Genomic DNA, 27,976 nt, shown 5'->3' on the forward strand with positions numbered 1-27,976 from the left:
CAAATGCTAAAACGGCCATCGCTGGTCCGATCGCGCTGAAACTTGGCACAGGGGCTTTAATCGAGCCGCACATTAAGTTGGCATACTCATCATTGAGTTTCCATCGCTGGTTTCCGAGTTTCATACAACGCGAAATTCGACGGCTCTCCGAAACGGCGCCAGATAGGTGGGGGGTGTAGAACTAAAAAATGATCAGAAACATGGGGCGCTACCAGGGCAATCAAGAAATTTCAAATTGGACGCAATTTTTTTTTCAAAAATGGCCAATTTTTCAAAGCAAGATGGTGGCGCCGGTTACTTTGCGATCGGTCTGAAAATGGACTTCTGTGCTCTGATCGGCCAGATTTACAAAACTGTATACTCAGAATTTCTCTCCGACCCTCGGTTTCCATTTTCCATACATCACGAAATTCAACGGCTCTCTGAACCGGTGGCAGGTAGGTCGGGGTCGCCGAAGTAAAAAATGCTTCAAAACCTGGTCCGCTTCCAGGCATATAAACATTTTTGGTAAAAAGCGAAATTTTTTTTTTTCGAAAATTTTGTATGGAAATTTCCATCGTAGGAAGGGTAATTGAATAGCAACGACAAAAGACGGCGCCGCGGGCTGCTTGCTGCCCGCGCACCGCGCAACCTCGAAGGTCGATAGCCTCCCGGAGTAGAAAATATTTATTAACTTTTGAACTACCGCACGAGCCAAGCGAGCGAAGCGAGCGAATCACGTCAGCGGCCGGCGTAAATATTCAAAGAAGTAGCGAGGAGCGAAGCGACGAGCGAGTTAGGTTACTTTTGAACTACCGCACTAGCCAAGCGAGCGAAGCGAGCAAGTCACGTCAGCGGCCGGCGTAAATATTCAAAGAAGTAGCGAGGAGCGAAGCGACGAGCCAGTTAGGTTAACTTTTGAACTACCGCACTAGCCAAGCGAGCGAAGCGAGCAAGTCACGTCAGCGGCCGGCGTAAATACTCAAATAGGTAGCGAGGAGCGAAGCGACGAGCCAGTTAGGTTAACTTTTGAACTACCGCACTAGCCAAGCGAGCGAAGCGAGCAAGTCACGTCAGCGGCCGGCGTAAATACTCAAAGAAGTAGCGAGGAGCGAAGCGACGAGCGAGTTAGGTTACTTTTGAACTACCGCACTAGCCAAGCGAGCGAAGCGAGCAAGTCACGTCAGCGGCCGGCGTAAATATTCAAATAGGTAGCGAGGAGCGAAGCGACGAGCGTGTTAAGTAAACTCTTTAACAGTTTATTATGAAAAGTCACTGCCCACTATGAGACACCTCAAAATGATGAAATTCGGGGATCACGTTTCAAGAATTTAACCAATATTTGAATAAGTAATTTATAAACAGTTTCGACTGACTGTAGAATCGCTGTTAGCAGATGTATCAAATGGACAGGAAATTCAAATGCATTTTCAAATGACTGAAGATTTCTGCCCTGGGATGAGCCGCGAGCTGCTTGCAGCTCGCGCACCACGCACCCTCGAAGGTAGACAGCCCCCCGGAGTAGAAAATATTTGAATGGGAAATTTATAAGCACTTCCGATTGACTGTGGAATCGCTGTTAGCAGATATTAACAAATTGACGGGGAATTTTTATGCATTTTCAACTGACTGAAGATTTCTGCCCTGGGATGAGCCGCGAGCTGCTTGCAGCTCGCGCACCACGCACCCTCGAAGGTGGGCAGCCTCTCGAAGTGGAAAATACTTGAATGGAGATTTTATAAGCATTACCGACTGACTGTAGAATCGCTGTTAGCAGATTTAACAAATTGACAGGAAATTCGAATGCATTTTCAAATGACTGCCCTATTGCTTCAACCCAGGGGCAAAAGAGGCTCGCGGGCTGCTTGCAGCCCGCGCTGCACGCACCCTCGAAGGTCGACAGCATTTCAGAATAGAAAATATTTGAATTGGGAATTTATAAGCACTTCCGATTGACTGTGGAATCGCTGTTGGCAAATAATAACAAATTGACGGGGGATTTTGATGCATTTTCAAATGACTGCCCTATTGCTTCAACCCAGGGGCAAAAGGGGCTCGCGGGCTGCTTGCAGCCCGCGCACAACGCACCAGCTAGTTATATTATAATATATAAAGCTACATATATAAAGCTACACTACCACTGACTGACTCACTGACTGACATCGGTTTTCTCGGAAACTACGTGGAAAGTGGGGGGGATTTTGACGTGATCGTGTAGAGGTGCGCCGAGTGACCAGAGGAAAAATATAGCGATCTCGATCATCTTCGAAAACCGAGTGGACCCCTGGAGGTGCGCAAAAACGGTGATACCTGGAGGGGGGGTGTCTGAACAAAAAATGCTCGGAACTGGTGGCGATTACCAGGGGTGGTGGAAAAATGGGGATTTTCGCGAAAACAAGATGGCCGCCGTACTTTGCCAAAATCGCCGTTTATGAATCCTTACGTCTCAAATTTGGCACACGTGCTCAGTTCGAGCCGGCGAATCGATCGGTGCCCCGTTCAAGTGGCTCCGGGCCCCCGTTTCCAACTTCCATACAACGTAAAATCCAACGGCCCGCGGAAACGGTGCGAGATGGGTGGGGGGTCCCGGAACTAAAAATGATCACCACCCTGGGACGCTACCAGGGAGCCGTAGTGGGACGCTCGATTTTGGATTTTTTCCATTTTTGGCGCAATCATAAAAACGTAAATTTAGACGAGGTGGTGCATCGCGGAAACACAACAATAACGCATTCATACTTGCCCAGCTCCCAGGATATCCAGAAAAATCCGAAATCCTGAACTTTCTCACAGCCCGCGGAGACGGTCAACGGCCCGCGCAAACGGTAACAGCTACATCTGGGGTGCTCGAACTAAACTTGGAGTAGACCTCGAGCAATTACCACAGATAGTGAAAAAAATTCAAAATGGCGGAAAAAATGGCCGCCGCCATACAAATGCTAAAACGGCCATCGCTGGTCCGATCGCGCTGAAACTTGGCACAGGGGCTTTAATCGAGCCGCACATTAAGTTGGCATACTCATAATTGAATTTCCACCGCTGGTTTCCGAGTTTCATACAACGCGAAATTCGACGGCTCTCCGAAACGGCGCGAGATAGGTGGGGGGTGTAGAACTAAAAAATGATCAGGAAGATGGGGCGCTACAAGGGCAATCGAGAAATTTCAAATTGGACGCAATTTTTTTTTCAAAAATGGCCGATTTTTCGAGGCAAGATGGTGGCGCCGGTTACTTAACGATTGGTCTGAAAATTGATTTTTGTGCTCTAATCGGCTAGATTTACAAAACTGCATACTCAGAATTTCTCTCCGACCCTCGGTTTCCATTTTCCATACATCACGATATTCAATGGTTCTCTGAACCGGTGGCAGATAGGTCGGGGTCGCCAAAGTAAAAAATGCTTCAATACCTGGTCCGCTTCCAGGCATATAATTTTTTTTTGTTAAAAAGCGAATTTTTTTTTTCTAAAATTTTGTATAGAAATTTCCATAGTAGGAAGGGTAATTGAATAGCAACGGCAAAAGACGGCGCCGCGGGCCGCTTGCTGCCCGCGCACCGCGCAACCTCGAAGGTCGACAGCCTCCCGGAGTAGAAAATATTTGAATAAGTAATTTATAAGCAGTTTCGACTGACTGTGGAATCGCTGTTAGCAGATGTAACAAATGGATAGGGAATTCTAATGCATTTTCAAATGACTGAAGATTTCTTCTCTGGGATGCGCCGCGGGCTGCTTGCTGTCCGCGCACCACGCAACTTCGGTAGAAGACGACCTCTCGGAGTAGAAAATATTTGAATGAGGAATTTATAAGTATTTCCGACTGACTGTGGAATCGCTGTAAGCAGATAACAACAAATGGACTGGGAATTACAATTAATTTTCAAATTACTGTCGCTTTCTGCCGCGGGCTGGTTGCAGCTTCGATATCGTTTTTCGCAAATTACCTACAATAAACAGGTTATGGCAATTCATTATTATGCACTTAACATGCTGACTTAGTCATCTTTTTTGCAGTAGGTTACTAAACAACCTAAAACATTAACATTCACATTAACAAAATAAAACATTAATTAGTATAAATTAATGTAGTTACTATCAAATGAATATCACATTTTTTGAACGATTATAAGTAATTCAATAAAATGATATCAAATTATAGAAGTCCGCTACGGTAAGTTCGGTCATATTTTTTTATCATAAACCTGCTGGATTCTTTCGTTTTCGCTCACCAAGTGGAACCAGCTGGGATTCGAAAATGGACATGTAGTCGAACTTTTGACTCTTCGGTATTCTGATTAGGTACCTCACGATCTTCTCTGGCTGGATCAGTGGTCGTGTGAATACTCACGATTGCTTTGGGGCTTATAAGACAAGCGTATTGTATTAGCAAAGCAATTGCTTTTTGTAAAAAATATTTGATGTGCAGCTCAAATCGACTGTTTAATTTTTATTTTAAAAGCGTCAAGTGCGAGTTGGACTCAAAACACTAAGGTTTTCGTATAAATATGAAACTGAAAAAAATGGTCACACATTCAATATAAAACCTTGAAAACATTGCTTAACTACATGAACCTGGTGGCAAATGAACAGACAGAAACAAAAGTCAGTAATAGCATAGTATAACTTTTTATAGTAATAGGGTCCCCCTTTTACCATTTGAGTACAGAACCCTAAAATAAAACAAATTCAACATTTAGGTATACATTTTTAACCGACTTCAAAAAAAGGAGGAGGTTATTAATTCGGCCGGTATGTTTTTTAAATCATTAAGAGCAAACAAAAGAGTAGTTTTTTCCATACAAACGTAGTCCCCTGTTTCCTCGCTGGATTGTGCCACTAGAACAATATATTTTTTACTATACAAACGTATACGTAGTCCCCTGTTTCCTCGCTGGATTGTGCCACTAGAGCAATATATTTTTTACTATACTACTAGCGACCCGCCCCAGCTTCGCCCGTGGTACCTACATGTTTAAATTAACCTATCTCTCAAGTTGGATCGAACTGCACATGGTGTGCGAATTTTATAATAATCGGTTTAGTGGTTTAGGAGTCCATTGAGGACAAACATTGTGACACGAGATTTATTATATTAAGATTAATCTATGGAAACTTTAGCCATATTTCTACGTTATCCTTTTTGTCAAATTATCTTAATTGTTTAAAGAGATATGAATCTTTGAAAACGTAAGAAATAGGACGAATTTATGTTCCGTCTTCCATAAAACTAATTTTTGAACATTATATAAAAAAAGCAAAACGTAGGAACATAGCCTATACGTATTTTCTCTACTAAATTATGAAAAAAGTATGTAAATAAATCGGTCCAGTATTGGAGGAGGAAACAGGGGACTACGGAACTCGAATTTGCGTAATAATTTTCCTAGGTATTTTCGGTCCGAACTGCAGTTGTCCCTGTCGCGCTCTACGGGGGGAGGCTTGAGGCATAGCGCGACAACAATAAATATTAGGAAAACCTTATTTTTAATTCCCTCACTCATTTTGTAGGCTCTTAATATTAAAAGATCTAAAATATAATATATACTAATTACTAAGTATGTAGTTATATCATTAAACATGTCTAATATTTACCTATTATTTATTATAACAGATTTTTATTTCATTAATTTATTTCATCAATATAAACAATGAATGAAATGAAGTGTGCATAAAATATACATACCTACTCACTTCAAATAACTATAATATATATATGATTTCAAATTGGAATAATTATATTAAATAAACATTACATTATTTTATATTAAATTGCATACCTATCCGTGTAACAGACATCATCATTATATCAGTAGTTGTGCTTGTATAAACTTAACGCGTGTACCTAGAGCATTGTAAATATTTAGGCATTCAAATAGACCATAACCTAATATGGATACCGCAAGCGAATTATTTAGCTACAAAATTGCGGCGCCTGGTGTTTATTTTTAAGTCACTTAATGCTGTTGCCAACAAGAACATCTTGATTCTGGCCTACAAAGCGTTGTGCGAAAGTCTGCTTCGCTACTGCATATGCACTTGGGGTGGTATGGCAAAAACGCATTTAATTCAAGTTGAACGAGCGCAACGTTGTCTCATTAAAGTTGCCTTGAAACTACCATTTAGATATCCTACCACTGCAGTTCTCAAAGAAGCACAGGTGCTTAGTGTCCGCAAATTATTTTTCTTAAATATTCTACAGAGATACCATATTAATACTGTACCCACGCTTCATGTAGCGAATAAACGGATAGATCTATGCCCTGTACCTGCTATTAAAAGTAAATTTGCTAACAAATCATACAGAGTACTAGCTCCTCGTATATACAACATGTTGAACAATATTAATGATAAAAAGCTAAATAGGAACGCCTTCAAGAAAACGGTTTTATCATAGCTAGACGAATATGATTACGATGGCATAGAAAATCTCCTTATCTCACAAGTAAATAAATTATTAATGTAACTTAACTCACAGTAATAACACCGATTACACAACATGTTCACTCGTTACCTACACCTAAATGATTTAAACACACACTCCCACAAAAACTCACACACACATCCACCCACACTCACTCACATACATGCATATACACACACACAAACACACTCACACACAAACACATACACCACACATTCATTGGGTTGGCTATCCCCCTTTTATTTTTATTTTTGCCTTTGTATAAATTTTCTTTTTATTTTTACCTTTATCAAGACCACAATGTATTAAGGGAAGGGACTGGCTTTCTTAACACAGGCTATGCCTAGCAAGAGAGCCAGAGCCTCATAACCAATATTGTATATCCAAAAGGTGAAATAAAGATTTATTTTATTTATTTTTATTTATTTATTTATTATAAATTATCAAACATTCAATGAGAATTTCATACTTAAATTAATACTTTAACATGTACTATAAGCAATGGTATCTAATATGAAATGCAATAAGATAAATTATATGAATAGCAATATACTTATTTTATTTATATAATTACTTATACTTATTATAAATAATTAAAAAAAACATTCGTTTTTACTTTATGAATATTTAACTAACCAATAAAACAAGATTAATAAGAAAATGAAACACATGAAAAAGTTTTGTCATTATATATTTACACTGAAAACATAATATACACATATTTTATATTATATTGTATTGGCATAATTATTATTAACATGACTTGGTATATATATCATGTTTTAATCAATATTTAAATGACATAGTAACTGCTATTACATATTTTTGTCAATACTTCTAGGAACCCGAGTTACATTGTTCTTGCAAGACATTTTTTGGATAGATACATTAAAATTATGTTTGGTGAATTTAAATTAATAAAGAGGACGGCCACATTACTGGACTCGGCTCCTTTTTTTGAAAGCAAACAATGATGTTTAAAATGTAGACGGCTTCTACTTATTAGGTATTTCCTTTATATTATAGTAATAAGAACTAAGAAATACAGTAACAATAGTTATAAAGTTTTCAGACATATCATGGTTATTCAAATTGAAATTTTATACACTTTATTATTATTTTTTCATCTATAATAATTATGATCTACATAATACCATCAATGGGTCAATCAGTCTGTGTTATTCAATATTGATAATACAAATAACTTTCTGGAATCTTCAATAAATGTAAAAATATGTGAGCATCTGCAAATCATAAAACATTTCCTTTATGTTTGGTAAATTCAACTTTTGTTTTTCTTTATTTTCATACCCTCTGATCTTATTAGATTTCACTTGTTTTACACTTGGCATTGTAGTCTTCTTTCATCACAAAAATGTATGTTTTAATTCATTGAATCGTTGTTTTATTTTTATTACTTATTGGAATCAAACGTTATAGTATCCACACTTATTAGAATTAAATATAATGAGTAGATCAATGATATGAAAACTTCTTATCTTCTTACTTTTGGATAAAATTGCAAAACATATTTTTGCTATGCATAATAAACACATAATATTTTACATTTTACACAAGAAGCCGTTTTCTTAATTCTTATTTGTTTTCGGAAAGTTGTTTGTTGACATCTGAGGTTGACATAACTATTAATTTGACGTTACAATTATCATTTTTGACAACTAATGAGTAAAAAAAGTGCAAAAAAAAATTAACAATAATTGAGAGACTTTAATTAATTAAATATTTAAAAGAAATATAATAACATACAAAAAACCAGATTAAATGAAATAAAAAATTACGAGCACGCATAACTTTTTTCCAAGTGCATTTAAATTAAAACATTGCTATTATGACCAAAAAATATATAATGTTGGCAGCATTGGATATATTTTTCTCAAATCAGAATAAACTTGAATAAAATTCTTAAATACAATTTAATTATGACGATACGTTTTTTGTTTACTTTAAAATAATTTCATAAATATTTTAGTTGTGTTTAATAATTATGAAAATATTGATTTCTTAGTTATGTTTATAAAAAGCATAATTTGACTTTTATATTTGAATTTTGAAAACAATATTACGTATTCAAGGTATTCATAGACAGTCTTCTATAATTATTGTGTAATAATAAAAATAAATTAAACATTACATAGTTAGTTGTTATTATTATTAAAAAAAATATATATTTGTATTGAATATATTCCATATAGCATATTTTCGAAAAATAATTAAATATGAAAATAATAAAACATAAATTAAACCCCTTATTAACAGTTGGATATTAATTTAATACATATTATGTTTCTAAATTATTTTATCGTTATATCAATATATTTTTTAGATTAGATTACGTATTTTAAATATCGCTTATTAATTAAAATATATTTTAATTAAGATAACAAAAAAAAATACAAAACTGTGAAATTGTCTATTCCCACTTTTTTCGTAATGTTTGCAACTTCCGGTGGGAAATTAAGAATAAAACGCCCCGCGCCCGCGCCAATTCTCTTCCAAGTTCCATTAACATTTCGTCTGTTCGCAGGGTAAGTCGATTTACATTTATTTTAATTATTGGTCTCATATTGTACTTGGAGTGAATAATGATTTGAGTTTTATTGTTGTCTTTATACATTTTTCTTACTAACAATTAAATATATTAATATAGGTAATAGGTAATTATAAAATATAAAAAGACTTCATTTCAATTCATGACGATTTATTCTTTTGTTTTTTTTTCAATGGTTTAATAAAAACAAGTGATGTCTGTTATTTAATGCTTTGTTTTTTTAAATATTCATTTATCGTTTTCAGTAACTTCGAGATTCTACGTGACTTCGTGCCTCAACATGTTCCAAGCATCATCTAGCAACAATGGCGGCAACGCAGCGGCAATGGCGTGCATCGCTACCGGTAAGCTTTATTCAATTTATTAGGTTTAAAGTCAATTAATATACCTATATATATTTTCATAAGGCTCTGTTAGGTAGGTAATCAATCACTTTTATCTTTTTTTTGTGCAAATTGAAATGTTCTGAATATGTTGATACCTACTTTTAATAATAACTCAAAGATTTTTTTTTTTATAAAATTGGTATTCTAATGTTTAACATCTCAATACCTACGTAATTACCGTTGTTGTCATGTGTGTCTATGTACCTTATAGGTTACAGAATAGTCATTTTCTTTAACATAAAATAGAATAGAAGATAATATTTTAAATATAATAATATGTATAAATGTAGCAGGTAATAAGTCGGTAATATATTTTTTCCTAATTTGTTGTACTTAATCGAAATGCGCGGGAATCGCGAACCGGCAACGCGCGCGACTAGCGGGCGCGCCGCGCGCCGCGGGCGGCGTCGGTCGCCATTTTGTGTTATAGATATTAATTTATTATAAAAATATATTATATATTATGTAATTCATTCAAAATTGTAAATATCCTTAAATAGTAAAAATATTAATTATTATAAATCATGAAATTGTCTCTGATCATTCAAACACATGTTAGGTATATCAATGTTCTGTATTTTAACGTATGTTATAAAGATACATACCTACCTATTTTCTTTTCAATGAAAGCTTTCTGCCAGTGAGTAGTTAAAATTGGTGCAGACGCTTTGAAAATTTGTATGTAATTGAACATATATTATATATTTTATTTTATATTTATTTATTTTTAACTTATCTGTGGGTATAGATAAAGTATTGATATTTTCGGTTTAATTTTAATTAATTATTCACATTCTTCACATTATGTAGCGAAGTTAATTTGCTGCGCACGGGTGCAATGGCGGCCGGCCGGTACCGCCGCAAACGCTATGTCCCGCAATTTTTAAATCTGTAATATTTTCGAAAATATTCACTTAAATCATACGGTGTAAAGGGCCATATAGATCTATATTAAATGAACAATGTATTCAAGGTATTTAATTGGTTAAGGATTAATGATGTATTAGTTAAAATCGCTTCGAAAATTAACCATTATTTGTCGTAAAAAGTAAATGACAAAAAAAAGTTATTGTGGGTTATCCATAAGAGATAGACATATACCATCGCGGACTTTTCTATAGATCTTTTCAATGTGTACAATACTAATTAGCACATTATTTTGATAAAACTCGTAGGGTTCAGCCTGCGTTTGCAATGTAAGCGGAAAAAATTGAATTATTTACGACATCACATTAGAAACCTCAAAAATAGCAGTACTTCTCCACTATTTAATGGATGTTATTATACATATAAACCTTCCTCTTGAATCACTCTTATCTATTAAAAAAAACCGCATCAAAATCCGTTGCGTAGTTTCAAAGATTTAAGCATACAAAGGGACATAGGGAAATAGGGACAGAGAAAGCGACTTTGTTTTATACTATGTAGTGATAGTGATTATTGTAGGTAGGTACATACTTTCAAGTTTCAACATTAAAGCGAGATTTATAAACCAGGTTTTAGAATTGTATCATATACCTACTAGAGTCTAGAATTTAACTTGATAGGTAATGAGATTAATTTTGATTTGATATTACAAATATATAAATTATATGTATACATGATTTAATAATTGCCAATAATAGTATGTAAACTATTTCCATAAAAGAATAACATTCCATCATATTACGTAAGTACATAGTTTTGATAGGATTAAAATTAACATGATAAATAATTCTAGATATGTTTAATTATACGAGTATAATATTATACTGAAACGTAGATCGTCGCGAATATTTTTTTTATAGATTGCGGGGTAAGGTAAAATGACGCCACATTTTCTATTCGTATTTCGTAGCCAGCTTAGTATTTTTTTTAGAGTAGTTTCTTCTCCTTTTTACACGCTTTATATTAGCTTCACCTGTATGTTTGTTTGTTTGTAACCAACTTCTTTGGGCGCGATTTTGACCCACTTTAAACGGCCAGATTTCGTTCAAACTTTGTAGATTTATTGAGGACCGATGACAATACACTAATTTGATAAAATTTTCTATTTTTTAGTTCGGTTTTCTATAAAAAGCGTGTTTTTTAGTTTTTTTTTTTAACTATTATTATTCATCTTTGATCTCATTCTCAACCCATATCTAATCGACTTAATATTTTTGTGTTAAGTACGAAATTTTAGAAATGATATAGTGATTTCACTAGGGATACTTTCTTTAACATATTTCATACGGATTTGTATTTTATAATCATAGGTACAATGTATTATTCTTTGTTTGGAACATTTCAATTTGCTTAACAAATTATAAATAAATTGTGCGGCATTATATAAATATTATGTTACTTCTGACCTGATAAAATCTCATTCTGTTTTTATTATTATTTTAATCGGTCAAATTATTATTAAAGGGTCAACGCATCAAGCCGATCCCCGGTTTAAGGGTAACAACGCACAATGTGTCGCGATGGCAACATGCGCGGCTGTTTATTCTTCTATTCTAAATAGAGCCGTATTTTCTCAGGAAAATATTGACACTATTTTAGACTTTGGTGACATGTTATACATTCAAGTAAGACCACTTGGGGTTGCGCATAATCATCCTCATTTATATCCTGAAGAATTGCCTTCTGATATACGTGTAGGGACCTATTTGGCTAAAATTAAATCGATGGCAGACAACGATAGTTGGATCGACAACGGACTGTTTCCCACATGTGACAGCGACATAGCCACTTACACTTTACAATTAAAATTAATCCTAAAAAATAAAATATTTCACACTGCACACAACGACTCCACACATAGCTACCTTTTCACCGGCGCTAATAATACGATATCTTTTTGGAGGTCAAATAATACATATTTTATCTTTAATAGCCATAAAGTAGACGCGAATAATAAATACGTCCATAACTCGCATTCGGTAGGAGCTGCACGTCTCTTTCAGTGCAACAATTTAGATACTCTTGCAAAGTTTTTGTTTTGGAATCCGGCGTTTGGTAGTCAATATCAAATTCATAAAATTATTTTAGATCATTTTCATAGTGTCAATATTATTAATGAATTAGTTAGTGTAGACAACCAATTAGTTAATGTAGACGACCAATTAGTTATTGTAGACGATCCTAAATTGTCTAATTTAAAACCGATAGTTTTAGTTAATAAAGGTATACCCCCAAAATATGACCCTAAATTAAATTCCCTAAAACCAAAAGTTTTAATTCAAAATATTCGCGACCCTAAATTAACAACACTGACACCCGTTGTCTGCATAACAAAATTACCCGACGTTAGGATTGTAGGTAAAAAACGCGGTAGACCGGCTAAATATAATAAATCTAAAGCACACAAACAAAACAATATTAACGTAGATTCGGATAGTTCATCAGAAGGTTCGGTAGAAGTAGGACGTAAGAGGGGACGACCAGGTAGGCGATCTATAGATGCAGATTCTCATTTAAAAGCGGTCACAAAATATAATGAAAAACATCCCGAAGTTCATAGGCAGGCAGTTCAGAAGTATAATCAGACTAATCCCGAAATCAATAAACGAGCAGTTGAAAGATATAGTAAGAATAATCCCGAGATTCATAGGCAGGCAGTTCAAAAATATAACGAGAGCAATCCCGAGGTTCATAGGCAGGCCAGTCAGAAGTTTAGTCAAAGTAATCCAGAAGTTAATAGGCAAGCGGTAGATAAGTACAATAAAATTAATCGAAATCTAGACGTTGAATTACGGAATTCAAACAATTTAATAGGTACAAAGAGTGGCGACGGCTTAACTGTCGTCAAATTGTTTAGTTTTAAAAACATTTCATTATTAGATAGGGAAGCGTTTTTGTGTAGGCACTGTAATGCTAGATTGTTCTTTGAGGAAAAGAATCGTATCAAGTGGTGCTGTGGGGCTGGCGCTTATAACGTTCAAAATTTCCCGCCTTTAAATGAACCATTTTATAGCTTTCCTTCTTTTTTGCATAAGCCTAGGGCTTATAATAATTTATTTGCTTTTAGTGCTTTAGGCGTTTCACACGGATTTCAACATCCGACAACGGGGGTATCATTTTTAAAAATTCAAGGGAGGGTTTATCACAGAGTTTTCGATCTTGCGTACTCAGAAACTACTAACCCGGCTGGACTTTACATCTATGATAACAGTGAGCGAGAGAGCCTCGCTACAAATTTAAATTTAGATTTAACTGTCATTCGATCGATTACAAATTTCTTGCATAATCACAACCCTTATATAGAGTGCTTCAAGCGGCTGAGCCAAGAACCATCCGACCACGCACACCTCATTTTTGAGCACACCACACGACGCACACATGGCAACATTCTCGGTGATATGCCTTTAGGCAACGAGATTGCTGCCATTATAAGCAATGAGCAGGAACGTTACATTCCTCGCGCCATTGCAATCTGGAAAATTGGAGACAAAAAGCCTCACACAGTAGATATAATGCACCCCCTATATGAAACTTTTCAATATCCATTATTGTATCCGCACGGTAACCCTGGATGGTTTCCTAACAAAACGGACAATAATGGAGCAAAACTAACCCAGAACAAATATGTAAGATGTCTCCTTCTGAGCGAACCCCGTTTCAACGATTTTAATCGTTTGTCTGAAGAGTGGTTAGTTGATATGCAATGTAGGATTTTAGAAGAAAGACTTCGTTACCTGTATAACATCCAAAAAGGTAACACGGATAATGCTCTCCGTTCCGCTCCATTAAGAGAAGTAGAGTCAGTTTTACAGCAGATAAGTGTAGATGAGACTATTCGAGGAGAGGGTGGGGTTGTGCCTGGTAGAGTCTATTTGCCAAGTAGTTACACGGGGGGGCCTAGATATATGAAGCAAAAGTATATGGATGCTATGGCAGTAGTTAACAGATTAGGATTGCCATCTTTTCTTTTAACTTTAACTTGCAATCCCAAATGGCCTGAAATACAAAATTCAACAACAGGTCATCATAATACGCCATCAATTTGTGCTAGAGTTTTTAACATTAAATTGCAACAACTTTTGAGGGATCTACGCACAGGGGTTTGGTTTGGTAAAATTGTTTATATTTTATATGTAATAGAGTTCCAAAAACGGGGATTACCACACGCTCATATCTGTTTTGCAGTCGAGGGTGGTGGCCCCGTTCACGGTACTGATGTGGATAAATTTATTAGAGCAGATATTCCTGACGCTTCAGAAGTTGATGGAAAATTAAGAAAAGCTGTTTTAGATTACATGGTACATGGTCCATGCGGTCCGCCGCATAGGACAGATTTAAAATGTTGGGATAGTGAAAAAAAAAAATGTACAAGCTATTTCCCAAAACCAGAGACAGAAGTCACATATTGTAATGATAAAGGGTTTATTAACTTAAAGCGTAACAGTAAGAATACAGCCACTATTAAATACAGAGGGAGGGATGTAGAAATTAGTGATTTGTGGATAGTACCATACAACGCTGCACTTCTTCTTAGATATGATTGCCATTTAAATTTAGAATCAGTGTCCACTCGAACAGTCATTAAATATCTCTTTAAATATATGACCAAAGGTCCAGACGAGGCTCGAGTCGCCATTGTTCCAGATGAACTAAAAAATAACGAAATAGAACAGTACGTCACAAAACGATACATCGGTTCTGGTGAGGCTGCTTGGAGAGTTTTTGAGTTTGACGTCACGGGACGTGAGCCTACTGTAAAGATGTTAGACGTGCATTTAGAAAATCATCAATCAATTTTTTTTAAGGCGGGAAATGAAGCGCGCGCAGTTCAGAATTCGGATTCGGATCTCGTCACGTATTTTAATCGTCCCCTCGGTGAAGAATTCGATAGTTTAACATATTTAGATTTTTACGAGAGGTATATCGTTCATTCCAGCCGCCCCTCAACAAAAAATACAACCATTTATAATATGACCAACGGCAAATTTTTGACGAAAAGACAGAGGGGAGAAATAGTGACGCGTTTATTTTGGGTCGCGCCCAACAGAGGTGAACAATTTTATTTAAGATTACTGTTAGCTTTACACCCCTGCCGTAGTTACAGGGATCTTTATAACTTGGGTGGTCCAAATTGTAACACATTCCAGGAGGCCGCTAAAGCCGTTGGTATCGCCAACGATGAAGCCGAATACGAGATAGCTATGCAGGAAGCTTCATGTTTTTTGACCGGACCACGCCTGCGTAACTTTTTCGTATTATTGGCTGTTAACGGGGTAGCAGTAGCGACACTGTGGGAAAAATTTAAAAATGAGCTAGCTGAAGATATACTTAACCGCGTAAATAACGATCCGGATAGAGCGTACACCCAGGCCTTGGTTCAAATTGACCGTCTATTGCGAAAACATGGTTCGTGTTTGTTAGAGCAAGGTTTGCCTGACGCGCACGATGACACCACCGAACTAGGTCGTGAGAAGGCTCTACACGATGCAGACGGGTTACGCGAATTTGTGGATGTTTGGACGCCCAAGCTGTCTCATGACCAGCGGCAAGTGTTCGAATATGTGCAAAATTTGCTCACTGATCACGGTTTTCGCAATAGTAACGAAAGTGCTATTTATATAGACGGTCCGGCAGGCACTGGTAAAACGTTGCTATTAAATACGATAGCAGCGTACGTGAGGGGCGTACTCAACGGTGTAGTTTTATGCACAGCGAGTTCAGGTATTGCCGCGCAGAACTATGACGGCGGTATGACTGCGCACAGTATGTTTAAGTATCCGTTAAGCGCTATTGACGATTTAGGCTATTGGTATGTAACAAACGGAACCCAGAGAGCTGAACTCATACTACACTCCGATTTAATCATTTACGACGAAGCGCCGATGGTACACAAGTACCTCATTCATTTGTTAGATAGGTCTTTGCAAGACTTGACAAAGTCTAATAAAAGTTTCGGGGGAAAGGTTATCATTTTTGCCGGAGATTTTCGTCAGATTCCGCCCGTAGTTACGAACGCCAAGTGTCATTCTGATATATTTAATGCTTCAGTTAAATCATCGCCCTTATGGCAGAGTTTAAAGACGTTTTCACTAACTACACCTCAGAGGTGTAGTGAAGATAGTGTTTTTTCCGATTTTTTACTTCAAATAGGTTCAAATAATTTGCCTTTACATTCGGTAAAGGTCGGTAGATCTTGTCAAAATTTAATAGACCTTTCACTTTTATCATTTACTACTGATTTAAATGAGTTAATTAATTTTGTATTTTCGGATTTCCTTTTAGAAAACGAGCCAGAAGTTTGTATAGGTAGGGCCATTCTTTCGACACACAACTCCAATATTAGAGAAATAAATAGGACTGTATTAGACCGTTTGCCAGGCGACCTTTTACATTTCTATTCAGTAGATAAAACGGCTACGGATGACACTGACGAATTGTATTTAGGCGTTGACGTGTTGAATAGTATGCACCCTAAAGGTATACCAGAACACGATCTCACTTTAAAAGTAGGATGTATTTGTATAATAATTCGTAACCTTAGTTTTTCAGATCATTTAGTTAATGGTACAAAAGTTATAATCGAAGCGACTTCACCTCGATTAATAACAGTTCGCAAACCGGGAATAGCCGAATTGTTTTTTATACCGCGAATCATGTTTAAAGCCCCCATTGATCATAATAGTCCAATAGAAATGTGTCGATTGCAATTTCCCCTTCAGGTGTGTTATGCAATGACCATTCATAAGAGTCAAGGTCAAACTATTAATAGGGTCGGCATAGATTTAAGATCGGACGTATTTAGTCACGGACAGTTGTACGTGGCATTAGGTCGCGTACGGGATAGGAACGATTTAATGCTTCTTGTACATAGGGAAAAATTAATTAACGGTAAACCTTACGTAAATAACGTCGTCATTCCACAGTTACTTTAGGGATTTCCCACCATGCATTACACTATTCACTTTGCTTGGTAGATTGACGAGTTACACTTGCAAGCATTACACACTCGGCTTCCTGGAATGAAATTGTTCACCTCCGTTCTATATCAGAAATCAATTATTAAAATCAAATCATGTTGCCAACGTTTACATTGTGCGTATTTTTTTATGAACTCTTATCATCACGACGCTAACATTAAAAAACGAATTGATTCTACGTTAAAGTTGAAACACTGTGTAACAAATTATTTGTATTAAAGTAAAATGCGAGAGCGAATGTATAAGTTTGTTATTGGTTTTAAGGTTGTATGCGCATTGTCGAGTATTTATATGTCAGTGGCGGTGACAGTAATTTATAAAATTGACTGAACTTTTCTTATATATAATAATGTTATAATGGATATGTAAAGTCATAGCAGCTGCTTGGTTCATAGGAATTTAAATGGATTTGAATGGACCTTATCGGCTCGGTGACAGGTGGAAATGCGTGTCGAGAGTCCTCTGCAAGGCGGTAGGTCGTGAGTTCCGGAGCTGGCGGCCGGCCGTGGGAGGCGCAGGAGCGACTCTGTCGCAGAGGTGAGTGCGGTGCCCTAAGTCGCTTTGCATTGGCGCTGCGTCGCGCCTGCAGTGATGGCGGTGACTAGATGTAGACAGTGTCGAAACAATAGAATATTACGATTGATAATGCGGGGCGTTTCTCTCAAGTTGTATGTATTAATATTTATATTACATCTCATATAATATGTCATAATTGTGCTAACCTAACCAAAATATTTGCGTATTTGAAAAAAAATGGACAGATCACGGATACACAAAATAAAAACAATTTTATGTTCCTATAAATAATTGTTATTTATTCTAAGTATCAAATTTGATAAATGTTGAGTGAATGTTATCACTATCATGTAAACAAAATTTAAATGCATATGATTATTAATATTATTTTATTAATATACCGAGAAATATTCACAAAACGAAAGATGTCGTTTACTTTAAAAGTCAAAGCAGTATCATGAAAGGTCGGGAACCTTCAGATGCTGGGAAATGTTACCCAGGCATTTTTTTTTTCTTTTTCATATAAATCGCATTTTACTTTTCCAAAAAGCTGGTACATCTCAGTAAAATGAGCATTCTTTCGATTTCTTTTGCTGCAAAGATTTCGTAGTGGGATTATGTTGTAGGCAATAAAAAGACAAAAAAAGCAAAACAGAATACCTATTGTTCATTGACTATTAAATAAAAATAATCATACTTTTACATTTAAGTTGTGCTTTAAATTCAGTGATTTAACTTTATTTATGGTTATTTCCGAGATACCAAATTAGGCTTATTTTTCCGAAATTAACCGAATAGAAATAATATTTATTAACTATCAAATTATGTGGTAATATAAAATGTGCTAACCCTAAGCTTCTTTTGATGCTGAGCAATATTGTAAAATATAGATCGCTACATTATTGGGTAATTTTGCCCATCATTGTAACTTTTGTTTAAAACAACCTTCAGTGGTAGTTATAATATTTCAAACGTTATTTAATGACATATTATGAGTAAAAGAAACCTGTGTTTTCGCCATCATGCACAAACTATCAACTTGAATTTTCACCATTTTTTTTTTCCCGCGAAATGACACATGATATTCAATGAGTTACAACAAGTTGCTGATTTAAATTAGCGACACACACAATAGGCAGTGTTGACAGACAAATTAACCAACTATTTTACACCAAATACTTTGAATGTTGCCAAAGTATGAAGGTATTTTAACAATTTAAAAATTTGCATGAAGTGTTCTTCAAAGCAAAGCTGATGACCCATTGTACGCCAATCATCACATTTTCAGTACCCAATCACTTTATTAATTTATCTATGAATATTTTATTCGTATTATTATTTATCAAAATACAAACTCGATGCCATAAAGCATTGGTAGCACATCTCGTCTCTCTTTGCTTGAAGTGTTCTTCAAAGCAAAGCTGATGACCCATTGTACGCCAATCATCACATTTTCAGTACCCAATCACTTTATTAATTTATCTATGAAGATTTTATTAGTATTATTATTTATCAAAATAAAACTCGATGCCATAAAGCATTGGTAGCACATCTCGTCTCTCTTTGCTTGAAGTGTTCTTCAAAGCAAAGCTGATGACCCATTGTACGCCAATCATCACATTTTCAGTACCCAACCACTATATTAATTTACCTATGAATATTTTTTTAGTATTAATTTATTATTTATCAAAATACAAACTCGGTACCATAAAGCATTGGTATCACATCTCGTCTCTCTTTGCTTGAAGTGTTCTTCAAAGCAAAGCTGATGACCCATTGTACGCCAATCATCACATTTTCAGTACCCAACCACTATATTAATTTACCTATGAATATTTTTTTATAGTATTAATTTATTATTTATCAAAATACAAACTCGATACCATTAAGCATTGGTAGCACATCTTGTCTCTCTTTGCTTGAAGTGTTCTTCAAAGCAAAGCTGATGACCCATTGTACGCCAATCATCACATTTTCAGTACCCAACCACTTTATTAATTTATCTATGAATATTTTATTAGTATTATTATTTATCAAAATAAAACTCGATGCCATAAAGCATTGGTAGCACATCTCGTCTCTCTTTGCTTGAAGTGTTCTTCAAAGCAAAGCTGATGACCCATTGTACGCCAATCATCACATTTTCAGTACCCAACCACTATATTAATTTACCTATGAATATTTTTTTAGTATTAATTTATTATTTATCAAAATACACTCGATACCATAAAGCATTGGTAGCACATCTTGTCTCTCTTTGCTTGAAGTGTTCTTCAAAGCAAAGCTGATGACCCATTGTACGCCAATCATCACATTTTCAGTACCCAATCACTTTATTAATTTATCTATGAATATTTTATTCGTATTATTATTTATCAAAATACAAACTCGATGCCATAAAGCATTGGTAGCACATCTCGTCTCTCTTTGCTTGAAGTGTTCTTCAAAGCAAAGCTGATGACCCATTGTACGCCAATCATCACATTTTCAGTACCCAACCACTATATTAATTTACCTATGAATATTTTTTTAGTATTAATTTATTATTTATCAAAATACACTCGATACCATAAAGCATTGGTTGCACATCTTGTCTCTCTTTGCTTGAAGTGTTGTTCAAAGCAAAGCTGATGACCCCCTGTACGCCAATCATCACATTTTCAGTACCCAACCACTATATTAATTTATCTATGAATATTTTATTAGTATTAATTTATTATTTATCTACTGAATGAACTATATACTGAAGCCCTATGCTTCTTGAGGAGATAAAGGAACAATCATCAACATTATTTTATTATAAGTATCGAAATATAAACTCAGCACCATAAAACATAAGAGGTACATCTTGTCTCCTCTTTTCTATTCAAAGCAAAGCTTATGATTGGGTATTATAATATACAACATTTTCAGTACTTAAATTGTAAATTATACCCGAATCCTCATAAATTGAAACTTTGATTACAGATTATATATTATAATAATCACACCTGCGCAAAGCATGCATATGCATTTACGAGTATTTTATGTAAAAAATATTGTAACAAGAATATGGTTATTCATCACATCGAATAAATTCAAGCGTTTGTTACTAACGTAAATAATATAAAGGGTGGAATTTTTACTTCTTAGATTATTTCGTATGCCTTTAATTTTCATAAATTAAAATGTATTTTTAATTATTCTATTTAAAACGGCAAATTGTTTAATAGCTACCAAAAAAATATCAGAAAAAATATCAGAAAAAAGAAATATACAAAAAAAAAACACACAAAAAAGAACAAAAACAAAAAAAAAAATATCAGAAAAAAAGAAATATACAAAAAAAAAAACACTAAAAAGAACAAAAAAAAAAATAACAAAAAATAAACGAAAAAATAATAATGATAGAACATCAAGAATATATTTGCCGCATCAACGAAACAAGAAACAAATACTGGAATTACATACGTTATCTAATTAAAATAGCCATTTTACTATTATAATAAACAGTCATAGCCATTTTACTATTATAGAAAGCAATGAAAACATTGGTCAGACGCAATAGCCAAACAAACATGAGTGACATGATGACTTTTTCTCACTCCAAAAATGTCTCGAAGCTGACAAAAGAAATTTTCTGTTCACCAAAGGAAACGTCGTAAGTGGACAAAATCCTTGATAAAAGCCAAAGAAAATTGACTATCACAGTGAAAGTTCACGGTAAATATAATATATGTAATTAAAAAAAATGGCATTATGATCCAGTTGCCGTCGTATGTGAGGTCACAAAGTTTTGGAACTAAACTGAAGTGCAAATTATAACCGAACGAACATGAAACTAAAATCCTAATATTAACGACATCAAATACAACACTGAAGGCTATGCTTTTATGATTGATTTGTATGATAATATTTTCTGAAACGACATCCAAACAAGAACATGAATTCTATCCGGTTGCTGATCGCACTCGCTGGGCTTCCCAAAAGGGTCTCACCCGGTGGGGTTGATCGCACGGATCCTGCAAGCAAGTGGAGTTAATGAATTTTAATTTACCTACATAAAAATACTTGACTGTATTCAGTATTGAAGTATGGTGGAATAGTTCGATATATATGTGAATAGCGTTTATTTAGTAATTCCAGTATTTTGAATCACCTCAATCAAGCAAGATCAAGATTTATTTTATAATTTAGTATAAAAAAATGTATTCGTATAAATTTATTCTTTCATCTCGTTTTAAATGGAACTAAAGTTTAAAACAAATGTTGGTTGTCGATTATTATGTACTTATGAAAAAAAAAATATTTACATACACGTTACGTTGTCAACAGTTATTTTAAAATAAATTAAAGTTATAATATTGTAATTCGTATTGCAAAAATAAAAACTTTCTTCCTTACTTTTACTCTGCCTTCTCTTCTTCGAGAGAAACTTTATTGAATTAAAGTATCAGGCAACTCTTCTATTTTTTCGCTATACCTTCTTATGTAACTCGCCCTTTTCGTTTCGTGTTATTTAATTACACCACTGTGCCTATTCTTCTTTCTCTTCTTTATATCTTCTCTAAATTCTTCTTAATACGTTATAGTTTATACTATGTGTAATTTAAAAAAAAGTCAACGTTAACCTGTAATATTAAGAACTCATTGTATATAAAGTACATACTATCATTATGTAAAATACATTTTATCTTAATGTACCTAATGTTGGAATACAGCTGGTCGACTGGTTATTTATTTTGTAAATTGAAACATTTCATTGCTTGCTTGCTTAAAATAATTAAAGTGACTATGTAGTAAGTACGGTTATCGTACAAACTCCAAACCTATCGAGAACTGAAGAATTGTTATACTAAGTACAATCAATTGCTTTTTTCACATGCATATAATATATCTATAAAATATAATTTTAGTTTTTATTAGATACATAAGTAGAACATTTATGTTTACGTATCACCTATAAGTTTTTGTTATTTACAATATTTTATTAAGACAATGTAAAATGTATGAAATACTCTAAGAGTTGAAAACATCTTTTGTTAGTATGATAACCATATTCTTGAATATATTCCAACGCAAAAAAAAACTACATTATCAAAAACAATTAATCAATATCATAATCACTTCGAAAATGCATAGAGTCTTATTGTGATTTTTTTACCAAGGATATCTTTGCCCGAAGATCAATTCATAAGTCACTTTTTAAATTGCAAAAATACCTTCATACTTTGGCAACATTCAAAGTATTTGGTGTAAAATAGTTGGTTAATTTGTCTGTCAACACTGCCTATTGTGTGTGTCGCTAATTTAAATCAGCGACTTGTTGTAACTCATTGAATATCATGTGTCATTTCGCGGGAAAAAAAAAATGGTGAAAATTCAAGTTGATAGTTTGTGCATGATGGCGAAAACACAGGTTTCTTTTACTCATAATATGTCATTAAATAACGTTTGAAATATTATAACTACCACTGAAGGTTGTTTTAAACAAAAGTTACAATGATGGGCAAAATTACCTAATAATGTAGCGATCTATATTTTACAACATTGCTCAGCATCAAAAGAAGCTTAAGGTTAGCACATTTTATATTACCACATAATTTGATAGTTAATAAATATTATTTCTATTCGGTTAATTTCGGAAAAATAAGCCTAATTTGGTATCTCGGAAATAACCATAAATAAAGTTAAATCACTGAATTTAAAGCACAACTTAAATGTAAAAGTATGATTATTTTTATTTAATAGTCAATGAACAATAGGTATTCTGTTTTGCTTTTTTTGTCTTTTTATTGCCTACAACATAATCCCACTACGAAATCTTTGCAGCAAAAGAAATCGAAAGAATGCTCATTTTACTGAGATGTACCAGCTTTTTGGAAAAGTAAAATGCGATTTATATGAAAAAGAGAAAAAAAAATGCCTGGGTAACATTTCCCAGCATCTGAAGGTTCCCGACCTTTCATGATACTGCTTTGACTTTTAAAGTAAACGACATCTTTCGTTTTGTGAATATTTCACGGTATATTAATAAAATAATATTAATAAACATGTCCATTTAAATTTTGTTTACATGATAGTGATAACATTCACTCAACAATTACGTTTTACATCTCACTACTACAACATATTGGCTGCATCATATCGATCGCTTGGCTTCATCCTACGGTGCTCCAAAGAATTCAAGGATCCTAAAACAGCGCTTGTACTTTACAACAACTTCGTTCGTAGTCGTCTGGAGTATTGTTGTACAGTCTGGAACCCATCTTATCAAACGCATATAATTCGGATCGAGCGTTTACAAAAATTACTGGTCCGTTGTCTAGCATTCAGAACTGGAATTGGTAAAACCTGCACAAGTTATCTGGACAGACTCAATAACTTCAAGATGTTGAGCTTAAAATCTCGACGTACAATGTTAGATATATTTTTCTTATATAAAATAATTAATAATTGTATTGATTCTTCTGAATTATTGGGCAGAATATGTATTAATGTCCCCGCCAGGATCCCTCGATATCCCTGCGCTATACTCAGAACTCCTCCATTTCGAACAAACTTAAGGAAGCATTCCCCAATAGTTAGACTTACCCATGAGTACAACGTTGTTGCAGCAAAGTCGCGTGAAATTGATATATTTCACAATTCACTTGCGGTATTCAAGCGTATTCTTAATAAACATTTCAATGAAACATGTCGATAAGCACCATACTATTTACAAATAATAGTAGTCAGCATTAGTTTTTTAATTAGTAATTAGTAATATTAGTAAAAACGATATTATTGCAAATTTGTTTTGGATCTACTTTGGTAAATTATTATTTGTTTGTTTGTATTTCCTGCATCAGAAATTGTATTTCATTTTTTCATTAAACTAACATGATATTGCTATCCGTTTAAATATACGATTGTTGTAATTTCCTATAAGTAAAGAAACATATATTGTTATTATACGATAAGCTATTTTAGTATTAACTATTAAGAGTTTATAAATTATGTTTTCTTTGTTGGAAATTCTTAATAAAAATAAAAAAATAAAAACATTTATCAAATTTGATACTTAAAATAAATAACAATTATTTATAGGAACATAAAATTGTTTTTATTTTGTGTATCCGTGATCTGTCCATTTTTTTTTTTCAAATACGCAAATATTTTGGTTAGGTTAGCACAATTATGACATATTATAATATGAGATGTAATATAAATATTAATACATATAACTTGAGAGAAACGCCCCGCATTATCAATCGTAATATTCTATTGTTTCGATACTGTCTACATCTAGCCACCGCCATCACTGCAGGCGCGCCGCAGCGCCAATGCAAAGCGACTTAGGGCACCGCACTCACCTCTGCGACAGAGCCGCTCCTGCGCCCGCCGCGGCGCGCGCCGGCCCGGCCACGTCTCGCCGCCGAGCGAGGCCGCTCGCGCGCAGCTCCGCCCGACACCGGCCCGGTACCGTCCGCGGATCCATTCCTTCCGTTGGACTAAAAGCGCCCGCTATCGTCTTTCATGATCCATCGTTATTCTATATTCGAAGGGCTATCATTTCATTTTTATAAATTGCATCACGTCCGACGTATATTTACAGTACAACGCGCTACATCATTACTTCTAATATCGTACTTTTACATTCGCTGAGCGCATTTTACAGTAATATTTAAATATTTTGTCTCGCTATGCTTCAATTTTCTATGTAGATCAATCAATTTTGTTTTTTAACATAAACTTACATGCACAACACAAACTATATTTTTGTGTACATAAAATCAATTAAGTTTAGTTTATAGGTATATAGACTAGAGTAAACTAGAGTAAATTAATTTAGATCGTGTAAATTATTGATGTAGAATGTAGATATTTTATTCATACATTTTATTTACGTGTATACCTAAGTATGTATTTTTGATAGAATCATGGTTATATTTATTTAATTTTATTTTATTACACGCATAACGCTTTACTTAAACACGTGTCAATCATATACACACTTTACAATTTTTATTTCTTTTATAGTTAAGTATAATAGTAGTAATTAGTGTATATCGAGTACTTAGACGGTAGTTAGGTAACTCCGCCTGTGTTTGAGGGTGAATAGAATAAATTTTATGAGATTATTTTATTCTACCTCATCGCAGCCAGTCCCAAGCCTGGATAAAGGAGGAGGTGGTAGTTTTGCATTAATACAGAAAGTTTCAGATATAATTTGCTCAGTATGATGTGAAACACCTCGCTGCCAGTCAAAAAAATTGAAAACAGTGTTCCTTTTTGCGGATATTTGTCATAGGTTTATATTATCTTTTATAATCTTCTTATTATCTTTCTAAATTTATGATACAACTTATATATTTCATATTTTCCAGATCGCAGAAGACGGACAAACAACACAAAATAATAGGTTTAATATGACAACATTAAATCACAAGTTAAGTATATTATATTTGTTTGGCATAATTCCCTGTTTGTTTAAAAAGGAGCATTAAAAAAACATAAAATCTTGATTAAGTTTAGATAACAAAAGTATGGATGCAAAACTCTCAATAAATTTAAAAAAAAGTGTATTAAAACGTTTAAAATTATTGCCAGTGATAAAAAATGAGGATAATCAAATATTTTATAAATGTTTTTTTTTTTCAGAAACGCCACAATTGATTCCCAGTAGAAATAGGAAAATATAAAAGACCAGTTTCATCCATAGGAAGAAAGATACTACTTATTTTACCAATAAAAGGACTTGAGGGCAAAATATTTTACATTACATATAAAGTTTTGATGAGAAAAAATATCAAGTTAAGTAAATAATATATTTATTGACCTAATTCCTGTTTGTGAAACATTTAAACTGCATAAATGTAATAAATAACACATCATGATTAAATTTACATTTTAATCGACTTCGAAATTGGACTTATTCTCTTTTTCGCGTTGTTACATCATAATTTTTCACTTAGAAAACCGATTTTGAGAATTCTTTTTTTTATTTGAAAGCTGCCTGCAATGTGGTGGTCCCAATTATTTGATTTAGTTTTGACAAATTGAAGGTTTTCATTAAATGTGGATTTTTTTTTCAGAAATGCCATAAATTACTCTATAACATAAAGACAGTTTCATCAGGAGGAGGAATGACACAACCAATAAAAGGAATAATTGAAGTCAAAATATTGTACATATATAAAACAGGCTTTGTATCAGTACAAAATGGAATCACCAGTTAAGTATGTTAATTATATTTTTGGCCTAATTTTTGTTTATGAAACGATCAAACTACATAAAGTATTGATCAAAAATAGTTTCCTCAATGCAACCTCTGTTACTATTAGAACAAAATATATTTTTTTATAAATTTATACTATTAACTATATTTGTTGTAAAATACATTAAAATCTCTATAAAACTCTCGTCACAAACAATAAGTTTTATAATAAACATCGCTGTTAAAAACCAAAGTTGTGACTTTCAAGAATTCATATATATATCTATTCATAAATTGAATTTCAATCTAATCTTTATTATGGACTATTCTTGATTTTTGATTGATACTCATACTCATGCATGTGAAAAAGGATAACAAAAATATGTATTCATATTTTAAACAATTTCAGCCAGACGCGCCAGGTGCTCAAAGCAGCGTCACTAAGAAGAAACACGTGAAAGCACGAAACAGACCACCATCGTGCTCCGTGGAAGATCCGCATTGTTACGCTCCTATTGGTCTTAGCAAGATGTTATATTATATGTTTAGCCTTTAATATGTTGATCCGACCTGTTTTTATAATATTTATTCAAAATTTTAAGTTTATCCATGCACTACTGTTTACGTCTAGCCCGGGGTAGCATATTTTTTGCTTCGATTATTATTTTGTAAATCGCACCCAAAAAATATTCAAGTGTATTTTCCTACGTTTTTTTTATGTATAGATTTTATTTAAGTTGTATGAAAAAATGTATTACTGTTACCATTAGTTGAATAATATAGTCATGTTAATAAAACCATTTTAGTTTCAATTATTGTTGTTTTATTCGCAATTCAAAAATAATTATTATTATTGATTTTATGAAACTAAATTTTGATATAATATGTAAATAATCTATGAAGATAGCTGTTTTATTATTGAAATAATTAAAGTTTTGATTAGATAAATTGCCTATCATCTATATCACACAAGACAATGTTTAGTACTTATTACCTACTTAAAATTAGCTTTTTCTTATGCCATTT

At 34.0% G+C, this 27,976-nt stretch overlaps 2 protein-coding genes and 1 long non-coding RNA gene across 8 annotated transcripts in view; all 3 read left to right on the forward strand.

The window, feature by feature from the left end:
- Positions 1 to 27,976, forward strand: part of Elys (AT hook containing transcription factor 1 homolog) — a 108,821-nt gene that overhangs the window by 14,117 nt on the left and 66,728 nt on the right. The gene's annotated exons all lie outside the window — the stretch shown is intronic.
- LOC149484198 (uncharacterized) lies at positions 8,805 to 27,762 on the forward strand. 5 transcript variants are annotated; one of them, XR_016316392.1, is made up of 6 exons: positions 8,822 to 8,943; positions 9,212 to 9,310; positions 26,121 to 26,182; positions 26,395 to 26,546; positions 26,829 to 26,972; positions 27,360 to 27,762. It is a non-coding gene; the product is annotated as an uncharacterized LOC149484198 (long non-coding RNA). The 5 variants fall into 5 exon arrangements; XR_016316389.1 differs by having other exon boundaries at positions 8,805 to 8,943; positions 26,121 to 26,546; XR_016316390.1 differs by lacking the exon at positions 8,822 to 8,943 and adding an exon at positions 9,048 to 9,065 and having other exon boundaries at positions 26,121 to 26,546.
- LOC149484199 (uncharacterized) lies at positions 11,248 to 17,740 on the forward strand. Its single transcript, XM_089701717.1, has 2 exons — positions 11,248 to 12,831; positions 12,922 to 17,740. The coding sequence occupies exons 1-2, from the start codon at positions 11,800 to 11,802 to the stop codon at positions 17,209 to 17,211; spliced, it is 5,322 nt and encodes a 1,773-aa protein (XP_089557843.1). The 5' UTR covers positions 11,248 to 11,799; the 3' UTR covers positions 17,212 to 17,740.

This window comes from Colias philodice, chromosome 12 (genome assembly GCF_061535455.1).
Source record: "Colias philodice isolate Cphi_HAF_F1 chromosome 12, ilColPhil1 Martin Lab GWU primary, whole genome shotgun sequence".
Taxonomy (NCBI): Eukaryota; Metazoa; Arthropoda; class Insecta; order Lepidoptera; family Pieridae; genus Colias; species Colias philodice.

What these genes read in the sequence shown, in the direction of transcription:
- LOC149484199 (XM_089701717.1), top strand. Translation starts at nt 11,800, where the DNA reads ATGGCAACATGCGCGGCTGTTTATTCTTCTATTCTAAATAGAGCCGTA. An exon ending in ATAATGAAAAACATCCCGAA is followed by an intron (nt 12,832 to 12,921) that starts GTTCATAGGCAG and finishes AATAATCCCGAG; the next exon opens with ATTCATAGGCAGGCAGTTCA.